At 42.3% G+C, this 20,492-nt stretch overlaps 1 protein-coding gene across 2 annotated transcripts; it reads left to right on the forward strand.

Annotated features, from left to right (window-relative positions):
• Positions 1-203: 203 nt before the first annotated feature.
• Positions 204-11,874, forward strand: LOC311338056 (stonustoxin subunit beta-like). 2 transcript variants are annotated; one of them, XM_084488971.1, is made up of 3 exons: positions 204-223; positions 2,784-3,086; positions 11,326-11,874. In XM_084488971.1, coding segments are annotated over exons 1-3 (849 nt in total). In that variant the 5' UTR covers positions 204-222; the 3' UTR covers positions 11,871-11,874. The 2 variants fall into 2 exon arrangements, with proteins under 2 accessions (XP_084345097.1, XP_084345096.1); XM_084488970.1 differs by lacking the exon at positions 204-223 and having other exon boundaries at positions 2,731-3,086.
• The last annotated feature ends 8,618 nt before the right edge of the window (positions 11,875-20,492 follow it).

Here is a 20,492-nt window from a genome sequence, read left to right on the forward strand (position 1 = left end):
TCAGTAGAGGTCTTCAGGTGTTTCTTCAAGACGGGGAGGGATTCTGCAGACTGTAGAGAGACTGTCTGGACTGTGAATGATAGCCATGCAGTATGAATATATCTCTGTGTACATTAATGTGTGTGAGTGTGTGTGTCCTACTCTTTAACAGCCCTAAAGTCGTGCAGCATTGTCATTCTGATCTTCGGACTGCTGAGTATTCTCCTAATCTCCCTGCGCTTCAGTGAGTCTAAATCATATCTTCCTCAATATGATGGACAAGAGATCAGAATACTGGACTTTGTAGGACAGGCTATAACGGCATTAAAGGTTATGTAATACCAAACTTGACAAAATGTTTAGGATGGCATACAAGAAATAGCTGATTGCTAGAAATTTACAAGCTGATTTTAACTAACCCTCATATATTAAACCTGCATATATTAAATATATTAAACCTGCATATATATTAAAAAAAAAAGCTGATCCACACGCCTAGACCTGTGGTTATGCACATGTTACGTGGGCCCATTACTCATGTTTTACTCTGTATGCACACTAATAGCATCTACATAGCGTATCTTTCTGCGTTTGCTTTCATTAGTTTCAATTGGACCTGGTTAACGTTTTTGCGTTTTCCTCCGCAAGCTCCACCCCGACTCGTTAATCTCTGAGTGGGAGTGTCTTCCCCTCCCTGGGAAATCTTTGTAGATACTGCTGTGATATTCAATAATTTAGGAAAAGGCAGGTGAGAATACTGGGTCAGAATCTTCTGGGTTGCCCTCTAGTGGACAGGTATTAGGAGAGAGTGAAGGGAGTGTTTGATGGTGCATCATTAGGTACGTGTTGTAAACGTTCACTCATCTCATCCTGGTTTCTTCTGGTTCAGTGATGCCCATGGAGGAGGAGGAGGCCCCCAGCATCATAGATTTACACTCCTCTACCCAGCAATTGCCCGTGGGCCAAACGGCCCGCTTCACCTGCAATGCCAGCGGCACACCGGAGCCCACCGTAGAGTGGCTCTACAACGGTAGACCCCTGGAGAGGGCCGGCACAGATGACCAATCAGAGGCCTGGGTGGACAGGGGATTCCTCTTTGTTAGAGGTGTGAGATCTGGTGTGAACACGGTCTGCTGTATGGCGAGCAACAGCGCTGGCACGGACAATCACACCGCTGAGCTGCTTGTCTTTGGTAAGATCTGAATCCAAAGAGAGATGTTTGTTGTTGATGTATTCATAACATTGTTGTTGAGGTGTGTGCATATATATATATATATATTCATATATATATATATATATATATATATATATATATATATATATTCATATATATATATAATTTTGTTATATATATATATATATATATATGTGTGTGTGTGTGTGTCTGTGTCTATATGAGGAGCTCTTTTCCAAAACGCGATAAACGCCAAATCACTATATTTCCTTGTTAAAAATGTACAGCAAGATGCAGTTTGTTTCCAAACCGCGACAAGTGCCAAACCTATTTTTTGCCTTCACCTTGTCGGACTAGGGGGAGCAGAGAGTGGCCCAGGGTGTGGAGGTCTTTATTTCATGCATTTGGATTTATTTGATTTATATTCATTCAAAGAATGTGATAAGTCCCTGATATCGTATGTTGCATGTTCTCTGGTAAAAAAAAATATATACATACACCATCAATGGATTTACAGCATTTTGAAAAACAATTGATGGATTAATAGCGTTTTGAAAAAAATAACCACTTTGAATTTATAATCAACAATATTATTTGATTTAAAAATCATTGTTCAACATGTTCAGACTGAGCGAACAAACCATCTTAACAGCGGAAGCAGACAACCAGCCATGTATGTTGTCTAATTGAACCTAGCCTCAAACCACAGACCCATTCTCAATAACAATACAAACTATAATTCAGACGTGCAAACTTAATGGACAAGTGGATGGACAAGAGGATAGTGAAATAGGACAGGAATCTGAACTAGAAATCGTACAATTACTGAAGAAATTGTGCTTGCACTGCCATTACACACTTATTAGGCATAGGCGAAACGATTCTTTTCTGGGAATCAGTTCTTTCAGTTCCCTTCACTATCACAAATCGTTTGTTTGATTTGTTTGTTCAGTTCGTTCAGTTTGTTAAGTCATATGGTTTGTTCCGACATTTGGCGGGGAATCTCAGGTGTCTGGCCTCAACCCTTTTCTTTCAAATATGAGGTAAGAGGCAAATGGAGCCTTTTAAAACACCAGAAGATCTCAGACGGTGACGGTGCTCGGGAAAACAGCTAATTTCTGTAGCATTAGCCTATGACACCGCTCGAGCATCACACGTGTGGTTTTAAAAAGAATAGCCCAAGCTGCCTCAACCACCGTGAGAACGGTTTAGACTCAATCAATATAAAGTCGAGGGGAGACGAAGCTCTGTTCGTTTGAATCTTTTATTTACGTGACCATATTTTTGTTTTATGTTAAAAAAAGAAAAGAAAATCAGTTCTCTTGTTTTGGGAATCAGTTCTCGTCGTTCACCTTCGGGATTTGTTCGTTCTGACCGAATCGTTCGCGAATCGCCCATGCCTAACACTTATGTGTGTGTATATTAGTATGTTTGTTTATGCATGTGTACGTATGTTTATATATGTGTACATATTTATACTTATGTTTATGTATAAAACTGGGTTTGAATCATTTTGGTCGCCCTCTGGTGGACAGGTATTAGGAGAGAGTGAAGGGACTGTTTGATGGTGCATCTCTAGATATGTGTTGTACAATGTTCACTCCTCTCCTCCTGGTTTCTTCTGGTTCAGTGATGCCCACGGAGGAGGAGGAGGCCCCCAGCATCATAGATTTACACTCCTCTACCCAGCGATTGCCCGTGGGCCAAACGGCCCGCTTCACCTGCAATGCCAGCGGCACACCGGAGCCCACCGTCGAGTGGCTCCACAACGGCAGGCCCCTGGAGAGGGCCGGCACAGATGACCAATCAGAGGCCTGGGTGGACAGGGGATTCCTCTTTGTTAGAGGTGTGAGATCTGGTGTGAACACGGTCTGTTGTATGGCGAGCAACAGCGCTGGCACGGCCAATCACACCGCTGAGCTGCTTGTCTTTGGTAAGATCTGAATCCAAGGAGAGATGTTTGTTGTTGATGTATTCATAACATTGTTGTTGAGGTGTGTGCATATATATATAAATATAAATATATATATATATGTATATGTGTATATATATACATATGTATATATATATATATATATATATACATATGTACATATGTATATATATATATATACATATGTACATATGTATATATATATATATTCATATATATATCATTTTGTTATATATATATATATATATATATATATATATATATATATATATATATATACATATATATATATATATATATATACATATATATACATATATATATATATATATATATATACATATATATATGTGTGTGTGTGTGTGTGTGTCTATATGAGGAGCTCTTTTCCAAAACGCGATAAACGCCAAATCACTATATTTCCTTGTTAAAAATGTACAGCAAGATGCAGTTCGTTTCCAAACCGCGACAAGTGCCAAACCTATTTTTTGCCTTCACCTTGTCGGACTAAGGGGAGCAGAGAGTGGCCCAGAGTGTGGAGGTCTTTATTTCATGCATTTGGATTTATTTGATTTATATTCATTCAAAGAATGAGATAAGTCCCTGATATCGTATGTTGCATGTTCTCTGGTAAAAATATATATATATACATACACCATCAATGGATTTACAGCGTTTTGAAAAACAATTGATGGATTAATAGCGTTTTGAAAAAAATAACCACTTTGAATTTATAATCAACAATATTATTTGATTTAAAAATCATTGTTCAACATGTTCAGACTGAGCGAACAAACCATCTTAACAGGATGAATTGAATATTAACAAAACATGTGGGTCTAGGTAAAAAATGTCATTTTCCTGGAAGATATTCAAATGGATTTAAAGCATTTTGGAAAAGAGCTCCTCAAATGTATACATGAGTACTTTTCTTTTTATAGTCACTTGTATCATCCCCTGCTTTACCCAAAACGTAGCGAAACCAAAACCGTGATATGAACCGAACTGTGTATTCTGTGAACTGTTTCCCTTGTTTTGTGGATGTCATGACGTGAAAGAGGTGTTTTTAAGTCCATTGATGTTAAGCTTCGAGCGGAAGCAGACAACCAGCCATGTATGTTGTCTAATTGAACCTAGCCTCAAACCACAGACCCATTCTCAATAACAATACAAACTATAATTCAGACGTGCAAACTTAATGGACAAGTGGATGGACAAGAGGATAGTGAAATAGGACAGGAATCTGAACTAGAAATCGTACAATTACTGAAGAAATTGTGCTTGCACTGCCATTACACACTTATTAGGCATAGGCGAAACGATTCTTTTCCGGGAATCAGTTCTTTCAGTTCCCTTCACTATCACAAATCGTTTGTTTGATTTGTTTGTTCAGTTCGTTCAGTTTGTTAAGTCATATGGTTTGTTACGACATTTGGTGGGGAATCTCAGGTGTCTGGCCTCAACCCTTTTCTTTCAAATATGAGGTAAGAGGCAAATGGAGCCTTTTAAAACACCAGAAGATCTCAGACGGTGACGGTGCTCGGGAAAACAGCTAATTTCTGTAGCATTAGCCTATGACACCGCTCGAGCATCACACGTGTGGTTTTAAAAAGAATAGCCCAAGCTGCCTCAACCACCGTGAGAACGGTTTAGACTCAATCAATATAAAGTCGAAGGGAGACAAAGCTCTGTTCGTTTGAATCTTTTATTTACGTGACCATATTTTTGTTTTATGTAAAAAAAAAAAAAAAGAATCAGTTCTCTTGTTTTGGGAATCAGTTCTCGTTGTTCACCTTCGGGATTTGTTCGTTCTGACCGAATCGTTCGCGAATCGCCCATGCCTAACACTTATGTGTGTGTATATTAGTATGTTTGTTTATGCATGTGTACGTATGTTTATATATGTGTACATATTTATACTTATGTTTATGTATAAAACTGGGTTTGAATCATTTTGGTCGCCCTCTGGTGGACAGGTATTAGGAGAGAGTGAAGGGACTGTTTGATGGTGCATCTCTAGATATGTGTTGTACAATGTTCACTCCTCTCCTCCTGGTTTCTTCTGGTTCAGTGATGCCCACGGAGGAGGAGGAGGCCCCCAGCATCATAGATTTACACTCCTCTACCGAGCGATTGCCCGTGGGCCAAACGGCCCGCTTCACCTGCAATGCCAGCGGCACACCGGAGCCCACCGTCGAGTGGCTCCACAACGGCAGGCCCCTGGAGAGGGCCGGCACAGATGACCAATCAGAGGCCTGGGTGGACAGGGGATTCCTCTTTGTCAGAGGTGTGAGATCTGGTGTGAACACGGTCTGTTGTATGGCGAGCAACAGCGCTGGCACGGCCAATCACACAGCTGAGCTGCCTGTCTTTGGTAAGATCTGAATCCAAGGAGAGATGTTTGTTGTTGATGTATTCATAACATTGTTGTTGAGGTGTGTGCATATATATATATATATTCATATATATATAATTTTGTTATATATATATATATATGTGTGTGTGTGTCTGTGTGTGTGTCTATATGAGGAGCTCTTTTCCAAAATGCGATAAACGCCAAATCACTATATTTCCCTGTTAAAAATGTATAGCAAGATGCAGTTTGTTTCCAAACCGCGACAAGCGCCAAACCTATTTTTTGCCTTCACCTTGTGAGACCTTAGGGAGCAGAGTGGCCCCGAGTGTGGAGGATCTTTATTTCATGCATTTGGATTTATTTGATTTATGTTCATTTATAGAATGAGATAAGTCCCTGATATCGTATGTTGCATGTTCGCTGGTAAAAAAAAATATATATACATAAACCATCAATGGATTTACAGCGTTTTGAAAAACAATTGATGGATTAATAGCGTTTTGAAAAAAATAACCACTTTGAATTCATAATCAACAATATTATTTGATTTAAAAATCATTGTTCAACATGTTCAGACTGAGCGAACAAACCATTTTAACAGGATGAATTGAATCTTAACAAAATATGTGGGTCTAGGTAAAAAATGACATTTTCCTGAAAAATATTCAAATGGATTTAAAGCATTTTGGAAAAGAGCTCCTCATATATATGAGTACTTTTTTTATAGTCACTTGTGTCATCCCCTGCTTTACCCAAAACGTAGCGAAACCAAAACCGTGATATGAACCGAACCGTGAATTCTGTGAACCGTTTCCCATGTTTTGTTGATGTCATGACGTGAATGAGGTGTTTTTTTTTAAGTCCATTGATGTTAAGCTTCTAGCGGAAGCAGACAACCAACCATGTATGTTGTCCAATTGAACCTAGCCTCAAACCACAGACCCATTCTCAATAACAAAACAAACTATAACTTAGACGTGCAAACTTAACAAGAGACAAGTGGAAGGATAGTGAAATAGAACAGGAATCTGAACTAGAAATCGTACAATTACTGAAGAAATTGTACTTGCACTGCCATTACACACTTATGTGTGTGTATATTAGTATGTTTGTTTATGCATGTGTAGATATGTTTATGTATGTGTACATATTTACACGTATGTTTACGTATGTGTACGTATGTTTATGTATGTGTACGTATTTATATGTATATGTTTACTTATGTGTACGCATCTTTATGTATCTTTACATATTTATACTTATGTTTACATATAAAAACTGGGTCTGAATCTTATTGGTCGCCCGTCTGGTGGACAGGTATTAGGAGAGAGTGAAGGGACTGTTTGATGGTGCATCTCTAGATACGTGTTGTACAACGTTCACTCCTCTCTTCCTGGTTTCTTCTGGTTCAGTGATGCCCACGGAGGAGGAGGAGGCCCCCAGCATCATAGATTTACACTCCTCTACCCAGCGATTGCCCGTGGGCCAAACAGCCCGCTTCACCTGCAATGCCAGCGGCACACCGGAGCCCACCGTCGAGTGGCTCCACAACGGCAGGCCCCTGGAGAGGGCCGGCACAGATGACCAATCAGAGGCCTGGGTGGACAGGGGATTCCTCTTTGTCAGAGGTGTGAGATCTGGTGTGAACACGGTCTGTTGTATGGCGAGCAACAGCGCTGGCACGGCCAATCACACAGCTGAGCTGCTTGTCTTTGGTAAGATCTGAATCCAAGGAGAGATGTTTGTTGTTGATGTATTCATAATATTGTTGTTGAGGTGTGTGCATATATATATATATATATTCATATATATATAATTTTGTTATATATATATATATATGTGTGTGTGTGTGTGTGTGTGTGTCTATATGAGGAGCTCTTTTCCAAAATGCGATAAACGCCAAATCACTATATTTCCCTGTTAAAAATGTATAGCAAGATGCAGTTTGTTTCCAAACCGCGACAAGCGCCAAACCTATTTTTTGCCTTCACCTTGTGAGACCTTAGGGAGCAGAGTGGCCCCGAGTGTGGAGGATCTTTATTTCATGCATTTGGATTTATTTGATTTATGTTCATTTATAGAATGAGATAAGTCCCTGATATCGTATGTTGCATGTTCTCTGGTAAAAAAAAATAAAAATACATAAACCATCAATGGATTTACAGCGTTTTGAAAAACAATTAATGGATTAATAGCGTTTTGAAAAAAATAACCACTTTGAATTCATAATCAACAATATTATTTGATTTAAAAATCATTGTTCAACATGTTCAGACTGAGCGAACAAACCATTTTAACAGGATGAATTGAATCTTAACAAAATATGTGGGTCTAGGTAAAAAATGACATTTTCCTGAAAAATATTCAAATGGATTTAAAGCATTTTGGAAAAGATCTCCTCATATATATGAGTACTTTTTTTATAGTCACTTGTGTCATCCCCTGCTTTACCCAAAACGTAGCGAAACCAAAACCGTGATATGAACCGAACCGTGAATTCTGTGAACCGTTTCCCATGTTTTGTTGATGTCATGACGTGAAAGAGGTGTTTTTTTTAAGTCCATTGATGTTAAGCTTCTAGCGGAAGCCGACAACCAACCATGTATGTTGTCCAATTGAACCTAGCCTCAAACCACAGACCCATTCTCAATAACAAAACAAACTATAACTTAGACGTGCAAACTTAACAAGAGACAAGTGGAAGGATAGTGAAATAGAACAGGAATCTGAACTAGAAATCGTACAATTACTGAAGAAATTGTACTTGCACTGCCATTACACACTTATGTGTGTGTATATTAGTATGTTTGTTTATGCATGTGTAGATATGTTTATGTATGTGTACATATTTACACGTATGTTTACGTATGTGTACGTATGTTTATGTATGTGTACATATTTATATGTTTACTTATGTGTATGCATCTTTATGTATCTTTACATATTTATACTTATGTTTACATATAAAAACTGGGTCTGAATCTTATTGGTCGCCCGTCTGGTGGACAGGTATTAGGAGAGAGTGAAGGGACTGTTTGATGGTGCATCTCTAGATATGTGTTGTACAACGTTCACTCCTCTCTTCCTGGTTTCTTCTGGTTCAGTTATGCCCACGGAGGAGGAGGAGGCCCCCAGCATCATAGATGTACACTCCTCTACCCAGCGATTGCCCGTGGGCCAAAAGGCCCGCTTCACCTGCAATGCCAGCGGCACGCCGAAGCCCACCGTTGAGTGGCTCCACAACGGCAGGCCCCTGAAGAGGAATGGCACAGACGACCAATCAGAGGCCTGGGTGGAGAGGAGTTTCCTCTTCGTCAGAGGTGTGAAGTATGGCATGAACACGGTCTACTGCATGGCGAGCAACAGCGCTGGCACGGCCAATCACACCACTGAGCTGCTTGTCTTTGGTAAGTTCTGGATCCAAGAAGAGATTCTTGTTGTTGATGTATTCATAACGTTGTTGATGTATTCACAACGTTGTTGTTGATATATTCATAATGTTGTTGTTTATGCATTCATAACATTGTTGTTGATGTATTCATAACATTGTTGTTGATATATTCATAACATTGTTGTTGTGGTGTGTGTGTATATATATAGATATTTATGAATGTATGTGTGTATATATGTGTGTGTGTGTGTGTGTGTGTGTGTCTATATGTTTATATGTGTACTTTATATTATAGTCACTTGTGTCATCCCCTGCTTTACCCAAAACGTAGCGAACCCAAAACCGTGATATGAACCGAATCAGGAATTCTGTGAACTGTTCCCTAGTTTTAGTGGATGTCATGACGTGAAAGAGGTGTTTTTTAAGTCCATTGATGTTAAGCTTCTACCGGAAGCAGACAACCAGCCATGTATGTTGTCTAATTGAACCTAGCCTCAAACCACAGACTCGTTCTCAAAAACAAAACAAACTATAACTCAGACGTGCAAACTTAATGGACAAGTGGAAGGAAAGTGAAATAGGACAGGAATCTGAACTAGAAATCCTACAATTACTGAAGAAATTGTACTTGTACTGCCACTTATGTGTGTGTATATTACTGTTTGTTTTTGTATGTGTATGTATGTTTATGTATGTGTACATATTCATACACATGTTTACGTATGTATGTGTACTAATGTAAACGTATGTATGAGTATGTATAATTATGGTTTATGAGGGGCCGCCTGGGACATAATTCATACTTGGTCACACACACACACTATTATAATCTCGCATATACACCACTATACTCATACACACACACACTATTATACTCATTTTACATGTATGTATGAGAGTGTATAGTCCTGTATATGAGAGTATAGTTGTATATTCAATTCAGAGAATATAGTTTTGTGTGTGAGTAAGAATAGTAGTGTGTGTGTGTGTGAGAGAGTATAGTTGTTTATGCAAGAGCATATAGTATTGTGTGTGAGAGAGTATAGTAGTGTGTGTGTGTGTGTGTGTGTGTGTGAGAGAGAGAATAGTAGTGTGTGTGTGTGTGTGTGTGTGTGTGTGTGTGTGTGTGTGTGTGTGTGTGTGTGTGTGTGTGAAAGTATAGTAGTGTGTGTGAAAGAGTATAATAGTGTGTGAGAGAGAATAGTAGTGTGTGTGAGAGTATAGTAGTGTTTAAGAGAGAATAGTAGTGTGTGTGAGAGTATAGTAGTGTGTGTGAGAGAGTACAGAAGTGTGTGTGAGAGAGTTTGACTGAAACAGAAGTGAGTTTGATTCCTCAGTTCCTGATTGGCTGACAGAAGCAACGGTATAGCTTCTGGCGCACAAAATACTGCACTGTCATTTCACTCTGGAATTTCCAGCGATTCTGTTATGCTGCGTTCACACAATCAGGAACTGAGGAATCAAACTCACTTCCGTTTAAGTTAAACTCTCTCACACACACTTCTGTACTCTGTACACACTACTATTCTCTCTCACACACACTACTATTCTCTCTTAAACACTACTTTACTCATACTACTACTACTACTATACGTATTTATGCGTACATATGTATGAGTATCTTTACATATGTACACACTACTATTCTCTCTCACACACACTACTATTCTCTCTCACACACACTACTCTACTCTCTCACACACACTACTATACTCTCTCACACACACATTACTATTCTCTCTCACACACACTACTATACTCTCACACACACTACTATACTCTCTCACACACAATACTATTCTCTCTCACACACTACTATTTCTCTCAAACACTACTATACTCATACTACTACTACTATACGTATTTATGCGTACATATGTATGAGTATCTTTACATATGTACGTATCGTTACATATTCACGTATGTATACGTATGTCTATGAGTATATATAGTTATGTTTAGCTATGTGTATTTATATTTATATTTTAAGTATGTATTTTTACATATGTATGTATCTATGTATATGTATTTATATGTATGTCAGTTCTATGGTTCATCAGTTCATCTCCAGCCTGTATGTGAGCTCAGCTCGTTCAGTCTGTTGTTTACACAGGTGTCCCTTTGAAGGTTGATTGCAATGTGTGTGTATTGGGAAATCCAAAAGTTTAATATCTTGGAAGGTGTTACAAGTATCTTTTAGATATGTCATGTGAGTAATAAGCTCATCATGCCAAACATGTTGATGTATTACATGTTTCTGTAGTGTAACTTTTGAGGGAGTAAATGCACTTTATACATTTGTCTTGATTTCAATGTTTTGATTGGGACAGCCACTCACACACACATGGGATTTCCAATCAACTTTAACTTTAATTATCTTAAACACAACATGTACTATTGCTTAGAAAATTGACAGCACATCATTCCACTATTGTACCTATCACATCAGAGTCAAGAATCAAGCAGCTAATCATGTCTTGTTCTCCCGTCAGATGCCTGTGAACTCACACTGGACCCAAACACAGCCTACAGACGACTCTCTCTGTCTGAGGACAACAGAAAGGTGACGGGGGTTGGAGAGGACCAGTCGTATCCGGATCACGCAGAAAGATTTGACTACTGGCCCCAGGTGTTGTGTAGAGAGGCTCTGACTAGCCGCTGTTACTGGGAGGTTGAGTGGAAAGAACGTGTTGAGATAGGAGTGACATACAGAGGAATCACAAGGAGAGGAGCGGGTGGTGACAGCTGGCTTGGAGGGAACAACAAGTCCTGGAGTCTTCTTTGTCATGATGATGGTTACTATGCCAGGTACAACGGTAGACGGACAGTCATACGTCTCCCCCCTGCTGGCTCTCACAGAGTAGGAGTGTATCTGGACCGGCCTGCTGGCACTCTGTCCTTCTACAGAGTGTCCCCAGGTGTAGGAGGGTCCTCAGACACACTGACACACATCCACACCTTCAGGTCCACCTTCACCCAGGAGGACCTCCTCCCTGGGTTTAGGGTATGGGAATCAGTGTCTCTGTGTCGATTGTAGAAAAAAAAAAGGGTGGACGGGTGCACACACACAAACACACACACACCAGTCGCAATGAACATTGAAGACAGATGAAATGATTAGCCATCCCTTCGTCCCGTATCGCAAACGTGACACACACTCACACACACTGCTTTTGCGTTAGAGGATTAGTGTTTTTTGATGAAGGGGCTTTGGAGGCCTGAGAGGACTGATGACTCAGTATCTGTGGCAGTTATCGTCTCTCGCTCTCTCTCTTTTACTCTCTCTCTATCCCTCTCACTCTCTTTCTCTCTCGTCTCCCCCCTGTATCCCTCTCTCCCTCTCCCCCCGTCTCCCTCTCCCCCTCCTCCCCCCGTCTCTCCCCCATCTCTCTCCCCCCCGTCTCCCTCTCACCCTCCCCCGTCTCCCTCCCCCCGTCTCCCTCTCTCCCCCCCTCGTCGGGGGGGCTTCCTAAAAGTTGATGATGGTAAACCGTGAAAGAAAGAGACTTTTAAGATCTTCCATAGGGTTAGTTTAATTTGAAATGTATATTAAATACCTATTGATGGTAAATCATTCAATTTGTACATTTTCAGACATTAACATTTTTTATTCTTCAGGGCTCTGATCATCATTTTTGTCATAATCCTAAAAAGGATGATTTTTATTTGATTTGATTCATTAGGATGCCCATTAGCAACACACCGGAGTGAGAGCTAGTCTTCCTGGGGTCCGAAACATAAAATATAGACAACAGACAATCACTTGTTTGACGCTATGTCAAACAAAAATAAAAATAGACAAATAAAAAAGTTAAAAAAAGATATGAAGGCTATAAAAAGAAATGAGAACATAAAAAATTGATATACGTTACATATGGACCACATGGGTTTTTTGCTGACTTTTTAAGTTGTATTTGCTATTTTTGCTAGAACTGTTTTCTTGGTATTTCATTCCATAATGAAATTGTTCTGTAAATGATGGTATTTTGAAGTAGATTGGACCTTGGTCTGGGTAAAGCTAGCTGTCCTTTACTTGCTCCTCTAGTGCTATGACCGTGTCTGTCAGACACACTGACTAAACCTTCAGCAAAGAAGGCGGGTCTTTTGCAGTTTAAGACTGACCTTAGGAACAACAAGAGATTAAGAGAGATTTTTTGTTTTACTGTGAGCTATGAAAGGCTAGTATGCATTACTTCAGTGTTAGTGTGAATAGAGCATCTCAGTGCCAAAGGAACCTGATTTAAATCATATTTTATATTTCATTCATAATAACCAAGAGGTCTATGGGATAATGTTTAATGTTGTAAATGACTTTAAACTGAGTATTGATTCCTCGTGTTCTGTAGGGAACCAAACGGCAGCAGAACATGTTCAGTTATTAAAGATATGTGCACACCTGTTTATGATTTGTAATGTCTGCTGTTTCTATTGTTTTAGTCCTTGTGTTTATTGTGTACATGTAAGGGACTATTTTTCTGTTGTATTTGTTAATGAAGCATAATGGTAATAAACAACTCAGTGGATCCAACTGAATGTTCTTGTGTGTTCAGTCGATGATCATTCTTGTTTTATTAGTAGATAATGCTTACATAAGTGCCTTAAGAATAATAATATATTAATCAGAAATTATAAATAAAACAACAAATGTTTTTCCGATATTATTCTGGGACCTCCTCCCTGGGTTTTGGTTAGGGGGGGGTGGTGCCTCAGTGTCTCTGTGTCCGTTGTAGAAAGAAACCACAGACAGCCGGACACACACTCTCTGTCTCTCTCTCTCTCCCCGTCTCTCTCTCTCCCTGTCTCTCTCTCTCATCTAGAGGTCAAAGTGATCCACTGCAGGGTTACCTCGACGTGATTACTGCATCTGTTGAGAGAGAGAGAGAGCGAGAGAGAGAGAGGAGGGAGACAGGGAGATAAAAAGGGGGAGAGATAGAGAGAGACAGAGAGAGAAAGAGACAGGGAGAGAAAGAGAATCACTCTAAATCCAAATATGGATGGATCGGGTTACGTGCATGGACGACCTTTGAACTCTGACCTCTTGGGTTTAGCTCCTGCTGGGATTAACCTTTGACCTCTTGAACCTAGATTCATCAGGGTTTGAATTTGGACCTCTTGCACCTAGATTCCTCAGGGTTTAACCTTTGACCTCTGGGACTAGATTCATCAGGGAGTAACCTTTGACCTCTTGAACTAGGTTCATCAGGGATTGACCTCTAGGACCTCTGGGCCAGGAGTAATCATGGATAACCTTTGACCTCTTGAAACTCGGGGTTTAGGATCCTCAGGGAATCACCTTTGACCTCTTGAAACTAGATTTTCAGGGATTAACCTCTGACCTCTGGAAGGGCCTGGATTCATCAGGGACTGACCTTTGACCCCTCAGGCTCTGCGGGGACTGACCTTTGACCCCTGACCCCTCAGGCACTGCAGGGACTGGCTGCTGTCCTCTCTCCCGGTGGTCCGGGTGGACTTCACCGCTGTGCTGCCTCGGTTCCTGGGCCTCTACATCCTGTCCTTCCTGACGCCCCAGCGACCTTGCCGCCGCCGCCCAGGTCAGCTGGCACTGGAGGGTCATGGCCGAGCAGGGGAGGGGTCAAAGGTCAGGGGTCATGGGGTCAGGGGTCCTCTCGGTGATGAGAGATCATAGTGGTCGTCAGACTTTAGGTTTGTTATAAGACAGATTTGGGAGATAAGGGAAAATCTGTCCTGACTCTCTCTCTCTGTCTCTCACTCTTTCATTCTCTCTCTCTCTCTGTCTCTCTCTCACTCTTTCACTCTCTCTCTCGGTCTCTCTGTCTCTATCTCTCTTGATCGGTCTCTCTGTCTCTGTCTCTCTCTCCGTCTCTCTCTTTCCCTCCACCTTCTTTCTGTCTCTCTTAATAATGATAATAATTAATTGAATTTATATAGCGCTTTTCTAGACACTCAAAGCGCTTTACAGTGAAGGGGGGACCTCACTAACCACCACCAATGTGTAGCACCCACTTGGGTGATGCACGGCAGCCAATCGGCGCCAGAACGCTCACCACACACCAGCTTGAGGTGGAGAGTGAGGGAATTAATGAATGAGCCAATTATATATAGGGGGATGATTAGGGGACCAGATTGAATGAGCCTGGTTGGGCAGTTTTAGCCAGGACACCGGGGGATCCCCTACTCTTTGCGATAAGTGCCCTGGAATCTTTTATGACCTCAGTGAGTCAGGACCTCGGTTTTACGTCTCCTACGAAGGACTTCCCCTGTTGCTCTCTCTCCATCACTCCCTCTCCCTGTACCTCTCCCAATCTCTCTCTCGCTCTCTTTCTGTCTCTCTCTCTCTTCCCATGTCTCTCTATCCCCCCTCTCTCTTTCTGTCTTTTCTTCACCCCAAGCACAACACTGACTCCAGCATAGGAACAGGCTGTCTTCTGACACATCTGGGAAATGTCTGCATGTGTGCTGAGTTCCCCAAATCTTTCAATAAGAAAAACAAGATATTTGAAAATGGTTAATGAACTAAAGTGTGTGAAACTAAATCGAACTCAAATAAATAGTAAAAGGGGATTGTTATGAAAGCAAAAAAACATGTTTTGAGTGTGAAAGCATGGTATGAAGGCTTTTCAAACACACTCTCACAGCAGCCCAGAGCTATCAACCAGAACAATAGGAGGGCCATTAACCATATCATGGCATGGGAACCCCATTGACCATAACAGGGCACTTGGCCCATTAACCATTAACCATGACAATGAGTGTTGCCCATTAACCATGACAGGGCACGTGGACCATTGACCATAACAATGCATGTGGGCCATTAACCACGGCCCATTAGGAGATGGGACATGAGCAGTTACATGAGCTCTGGATTACCTTTGGATTGAATTTGAATCTGCCATAATTGCAGCCAGGACCAAATAACTCAAGTCCTGCCATTCTTCAGGAGGTCCACAACGTCCAACTTGGCCTTTTCAACCACGGATGCGATGGCTGCTTCATTCCCGTTATTCAAGCATACCCTCCGCAGATGGCATGACAGGGACTCTTGTGTCTTAAGACACAATAGGCAGAGCAGACAGTGCCTGTGTGCAGGTTTCCTGCAAAAAGAAAAAAAGGCTTTGAGGATAATGTGGTTGATATAGGAATAACAATAGGTTAATTAATAATAGGTTGATTAAATAAGGTGCATGAAATGTACAAACTAAAAAAAACACAATTGGTCTAACTCAAAAGCTAAGCATATACTCTGCACAATGCGAACAATCCAGTATCTAAGCAAGTATTAATCTTCCCCACCTTGGAGCCATTTCTCAGAAATGAGTAAAGCAACCTCTTGACAAAATGAAAAGATTGTGAGATTCTGAGATCTGAACATACGAACGAGAGTGGCAAATCAGAGTTGTTCGCGAACGAGCCACCACTAACGGACAAGCACGCACACACAGACACTCAAACGTGCAGACAAGCATAACGGGGGCGAGGAGAAAATGTCAATGTGTGATGTCAGCTCTGTCCTGTTTCATCAGGTTGAGAGAGCGGTCGGAGGTTGGGTCGGAGGGGGTCATGATGCACAGTTTTATCGGTCCGGACTTGAAGGGAATAAATCAAAATTTAAAAGACAGAATCTCCACATTCAACTACCGAGGATAAAAGAACAGATATAAAAACAGCAAACACACACACACACACACACACACACACACACAAACAAGTGTAACAGAGTTCAAATAGATAATTCCACTTGCAGGCCTGTTTGGTTTTCATATCGTTGTTGGTAAGTTGAGGGGGGTAAATAGTGACACCTAGTGGTTGGTGGTGCTGTCTTGGAACGGTGCATGTGCCGTCATCGTCCAACACTACGCTACAGGTAGGTTCTGTTGGGCAAGCCTCCGTTGCACATGTCATGCATTGTATCTTTTGTCATCATTGCATCAATGTATATGATGTGTACTTCTGTTGTGATGTGTGGAGTATGTTAAGCACATAGCGTTGATACATGTGTGGTTATTTTATAGATTTTTTTAATATGTTTGATTGTCGGCCATGTGGCGGCAAGCTAACGCGCATGTTGTTTTGTTTAGTGTGCGCACCGTCTGATTGTCCTGACCGCATGTGTGTCCACTCATCGTTTCAGGTACATTGTTTTTGCATATTTTTCATATACATTGTTTTATTGTATCGTCCCATTTTATGAACACTACGCTACAGTGTGCGCACCGTCTGATTGTCCTGACCGCATGTGTGTCCACTCATCATTTCAGAAAATAAACTAATTTGATTGGACAATCATCATCATCGTCGTTACTGAACACAACGCAGATCACGCCTGTTACATTGGTGCCGTGACCCACCTTCTGGTTCGTCGTTGGATTCGACGCTCTCCAGAAGACGTCCGTGGTTGCAAATCAGTTAAGGGAACCTATGTTTGCTAACGTGTTTTGTTGGCATAGTGTCCATGTGGCTGCAGTAATTTCTTCTTTTTTTTTGGCCACAAGAGGGAGGAATTTGACAATTAATTGGAGTGTGTAATTCACATTATTATTATTTTACTACTGTTATTTTTATTTGTATTATTTTTTTTTGTATTATTGCATAGCCTGGGCTACTCTGCATTTACATTGCAGTCACATGCAGCTGGTAATATTGTACTGGTAAGCAGAAAATGGCCAGTTTTGGTCGTGGTAGAGGTTACGCCACATTTGCATTGTCTCCATCGCCATTGGGTAGGGCTCCTGGGGTGCTTCCTATCACATCTACACCCATGCCCATGCCTGAACTTGAGGGGTTAGATTTGAATGATGATTCGCACACTTCTCCTCCCAAGCCAACAGTGCAGCCGACCACATCACACTCTGATAGCGGGGATAGTTCTTTGGGTTTTGCGGCGGGGATGGCACACCAAATTGGCCTTTCAATTGGGGAGGCTATTGTCTCTCGCTTAGAGTCGAGGTCACCAAGTGCTAATGCGGGGGGATTGGATGTGTCTAATCTGAGCCTCTTGTTGAAGTCGGATGTGAGAGAGCCTGTCTGTTTCAGGGGGGACAGCTCAGATAAAGGTACTGTTCGTGAGTGGGAGGAGGCGATGTTGGTGTTCATGCGTAAGAAGGGCTTCAGTGCACATGAGCAGTCAGGGGAGGTTTTGAGTAGACTCATGGGCCGGGCACGGGAGGTGGTTAAAGTAGTCTTACGTAGTAACCCTACTACTGACTTGAGCCAGGGCCCTGACTTGATATTTGACATCTTAAAACAACACTTCAGTGATGACCCCTTTTCGAGCCTGCCCGTTGCTGACTTTTGTGCAACAGTGCCTCTGACGAATGAGCATGCATTTGACTACTGGCTCAGACTCAACAGAGCCATGGAGGTTGCGGAGGATTGTGCAAAAAGACTGGGTGAGCAGGTTGGCAATCCATCTCGCCTACTCACGCACATGTTTATTAGACATTGCCCTGATCCTGAGCTTTCTCTAATCTTCAAGTGTAGACCACTTGGTGAGTGGACCCCTGCTGATATTCAGCAGAGACTGGATGAGGATAGGAGAAAGAAGAGGTTATCACACTCAGCTAAGATGGTGCCTCTAGCGGTTACATCTCTGAAGCAAGAACTGAATTCTGCTGTGTCCCCCACTATGTCCGCTGCTGCCCCGGCTGCTCAGCATTCTGGCCTTATGTGTCTCCCAGTCCAGTTACCTCACCCACAGGAGCCGGCAGAGAAGATGGACCGTGTCATAGCACTGCTGGAACGGTTGCTGGAGCAGAGACCGATTGAGTCAAACCGTCAGTCTCAGGGGGGTAATAGGAATAGAATCAGACCGTCTGGACCTTGCGAGGTGTGCGGCGTCACTGAACATGATACTCGCTTCCACTGCAGAACCAACCGTCTTTGCTACCTCTGCCATGCCTCTGGACATGTACGTACTCAGTGTCCTAAAGCCACTACTGCTGTGCCTACCGAGAGAGTGTCTACAGTTCCGGTGTTCCAGCCACAGGGAAACTAGTAGGCCTGCACATGGAGGAGGTTAGTGTTGGGCCTTGTGTGAAGCCTCCAGATGGAAATGATGATCTTTCAAGCCTTACTGTAAATAATGACATGTGTACTGAGAGGGACGTTGATCTACAGACTGTGTATGAGAGCGCTTGTGATGGTGTGGAGATTGGCAAGACTGTCATTCTACAGAACATACAGAAGCTCCCTCTCAATGATGACGGGTTTTATGCAAAGACGGTGATTGGGGGTAAAGTGGAAGTTAGAGCCCTATTGGACAGCGGTTCAATGGCTTGTACTTTGAAGTCTGCGGTATTGCCCAAGCTATTACAGGCTGGAGTGTTGAAGAGCCCCTCGTTGAGTCCTACAGACGTGGTTTTGGTTGGTTGTGGCGGACTGAGGAAGTGTCCTTTGGGAGTGTGTGAGTTGGAGATGGAGGTATATAGCTGTAGAGTTCTCGTGCCTACGCTGGTGGTTGATGGACAGTGCGATGACCTCATCTTGGGGAGTAACCTCCTCAAGCACTTGATCCGGGAGCTGAAATCGACCGGAGACTTCTGGGGCAAAGTGTCCGCTTCTGATAGCGGTGATGGTGAAGAGGTGAAGCTCATCAACATGCTGGCTAACGTGGAAAGGTGGAATGTTGGCAGCGTCCCTGACAAAGTCGGAACTGTGAGATTAAAGAGGGCTGTGACTCTGGAACCCATGCAGGAGCACCTGGTCTGGGGTAGGCTCCGGAACATGACCGACCTGTCAGCTGGTAGTGCAGTGCTAATGGAGCCCAGCAGCTTACGGTCAACATCAAGATCAGTCTTAGTGGGGAGGACGGTGGCTCTGTTAAGGCAGGATGGATGGCTACCTCTGAAGGTCATCAACCCGACTCAAAAGGTGGTGACATTAAAGAGAAATACCATAGTTGCTGATGTCTTTCCATGCCTTGCACTCGAAGACTTGGACACTGACTGTTCCTGTGAGAATGACGACTCAGTCGCGACTCTGCAGCAACATGTACAGAGTCCGACCGACAATCTACCTGATCACTGTGATGACTTGACTGTGACTGATGGGGTTCCCAGCAGACAGGGTGGTTCTGATAGGTTAGCAGGTGGCGCTTTACATGACCTGGGTCTGACTGACATTGACGTTGACTCCTGTCAGGTATCTTTAGAATGTAAGGAAAAGCTTGTCCAGCTCATAGCTCAGTATGAGTCGATTTTTTCCAGACACAAGTTGGACTGTGGAAGAGCTGCAGGCTGTGTACATCGGATCCGTCTTGTTGATGAAAAGCCCTTTAGGTTGGCATATCGCCGCGTTGCGCCTAATCAGTATGAGAAGCTCAAAGAGACATTGAACATGATGGAGGAGCAAGACATCATACGCAAGTCGAGTAGTGAGTTTGCCTCGCCCCTTGTGCTAGTCTGGAAGAAAAGTGGGGATCTCAGGCTGTGTACTGACTTCCGTTGGCTGAATGCTCGCACTGTCAAGGATGCTCACCCTCTCCCTCACCAGGCTGACGCTCTGTCCGCTCTTGGTGGAAATGCCCTCTTCTCCACGATGGACCTCACCTCCGGGTATTACAATGTTGAGGTCCACGAGGATGACAGAAAGTACACCGCATTCACATCACCGTTTGGACTTTATGAGTACAACCGAATGCCGCAGGTTCTCTGTAACAGCCCCGCCACCTTCATGAGGATGA

The sequence above is a fragment of the Micromesistius poutassou genome, assembly GCF_964030765.1.
Source record: "Micromesistius poutassou genome assembly, contig: SUPER_1_unloc_1, whole genome shotgun sequence".
Classification (NCBI taxonomy): domain Eukaryota; kingdom Metazoa; phylum Chordata; class Actinopteri; order Gadiformes; family Gadidae; genus Micromesistius; species Micromesistius poutassou.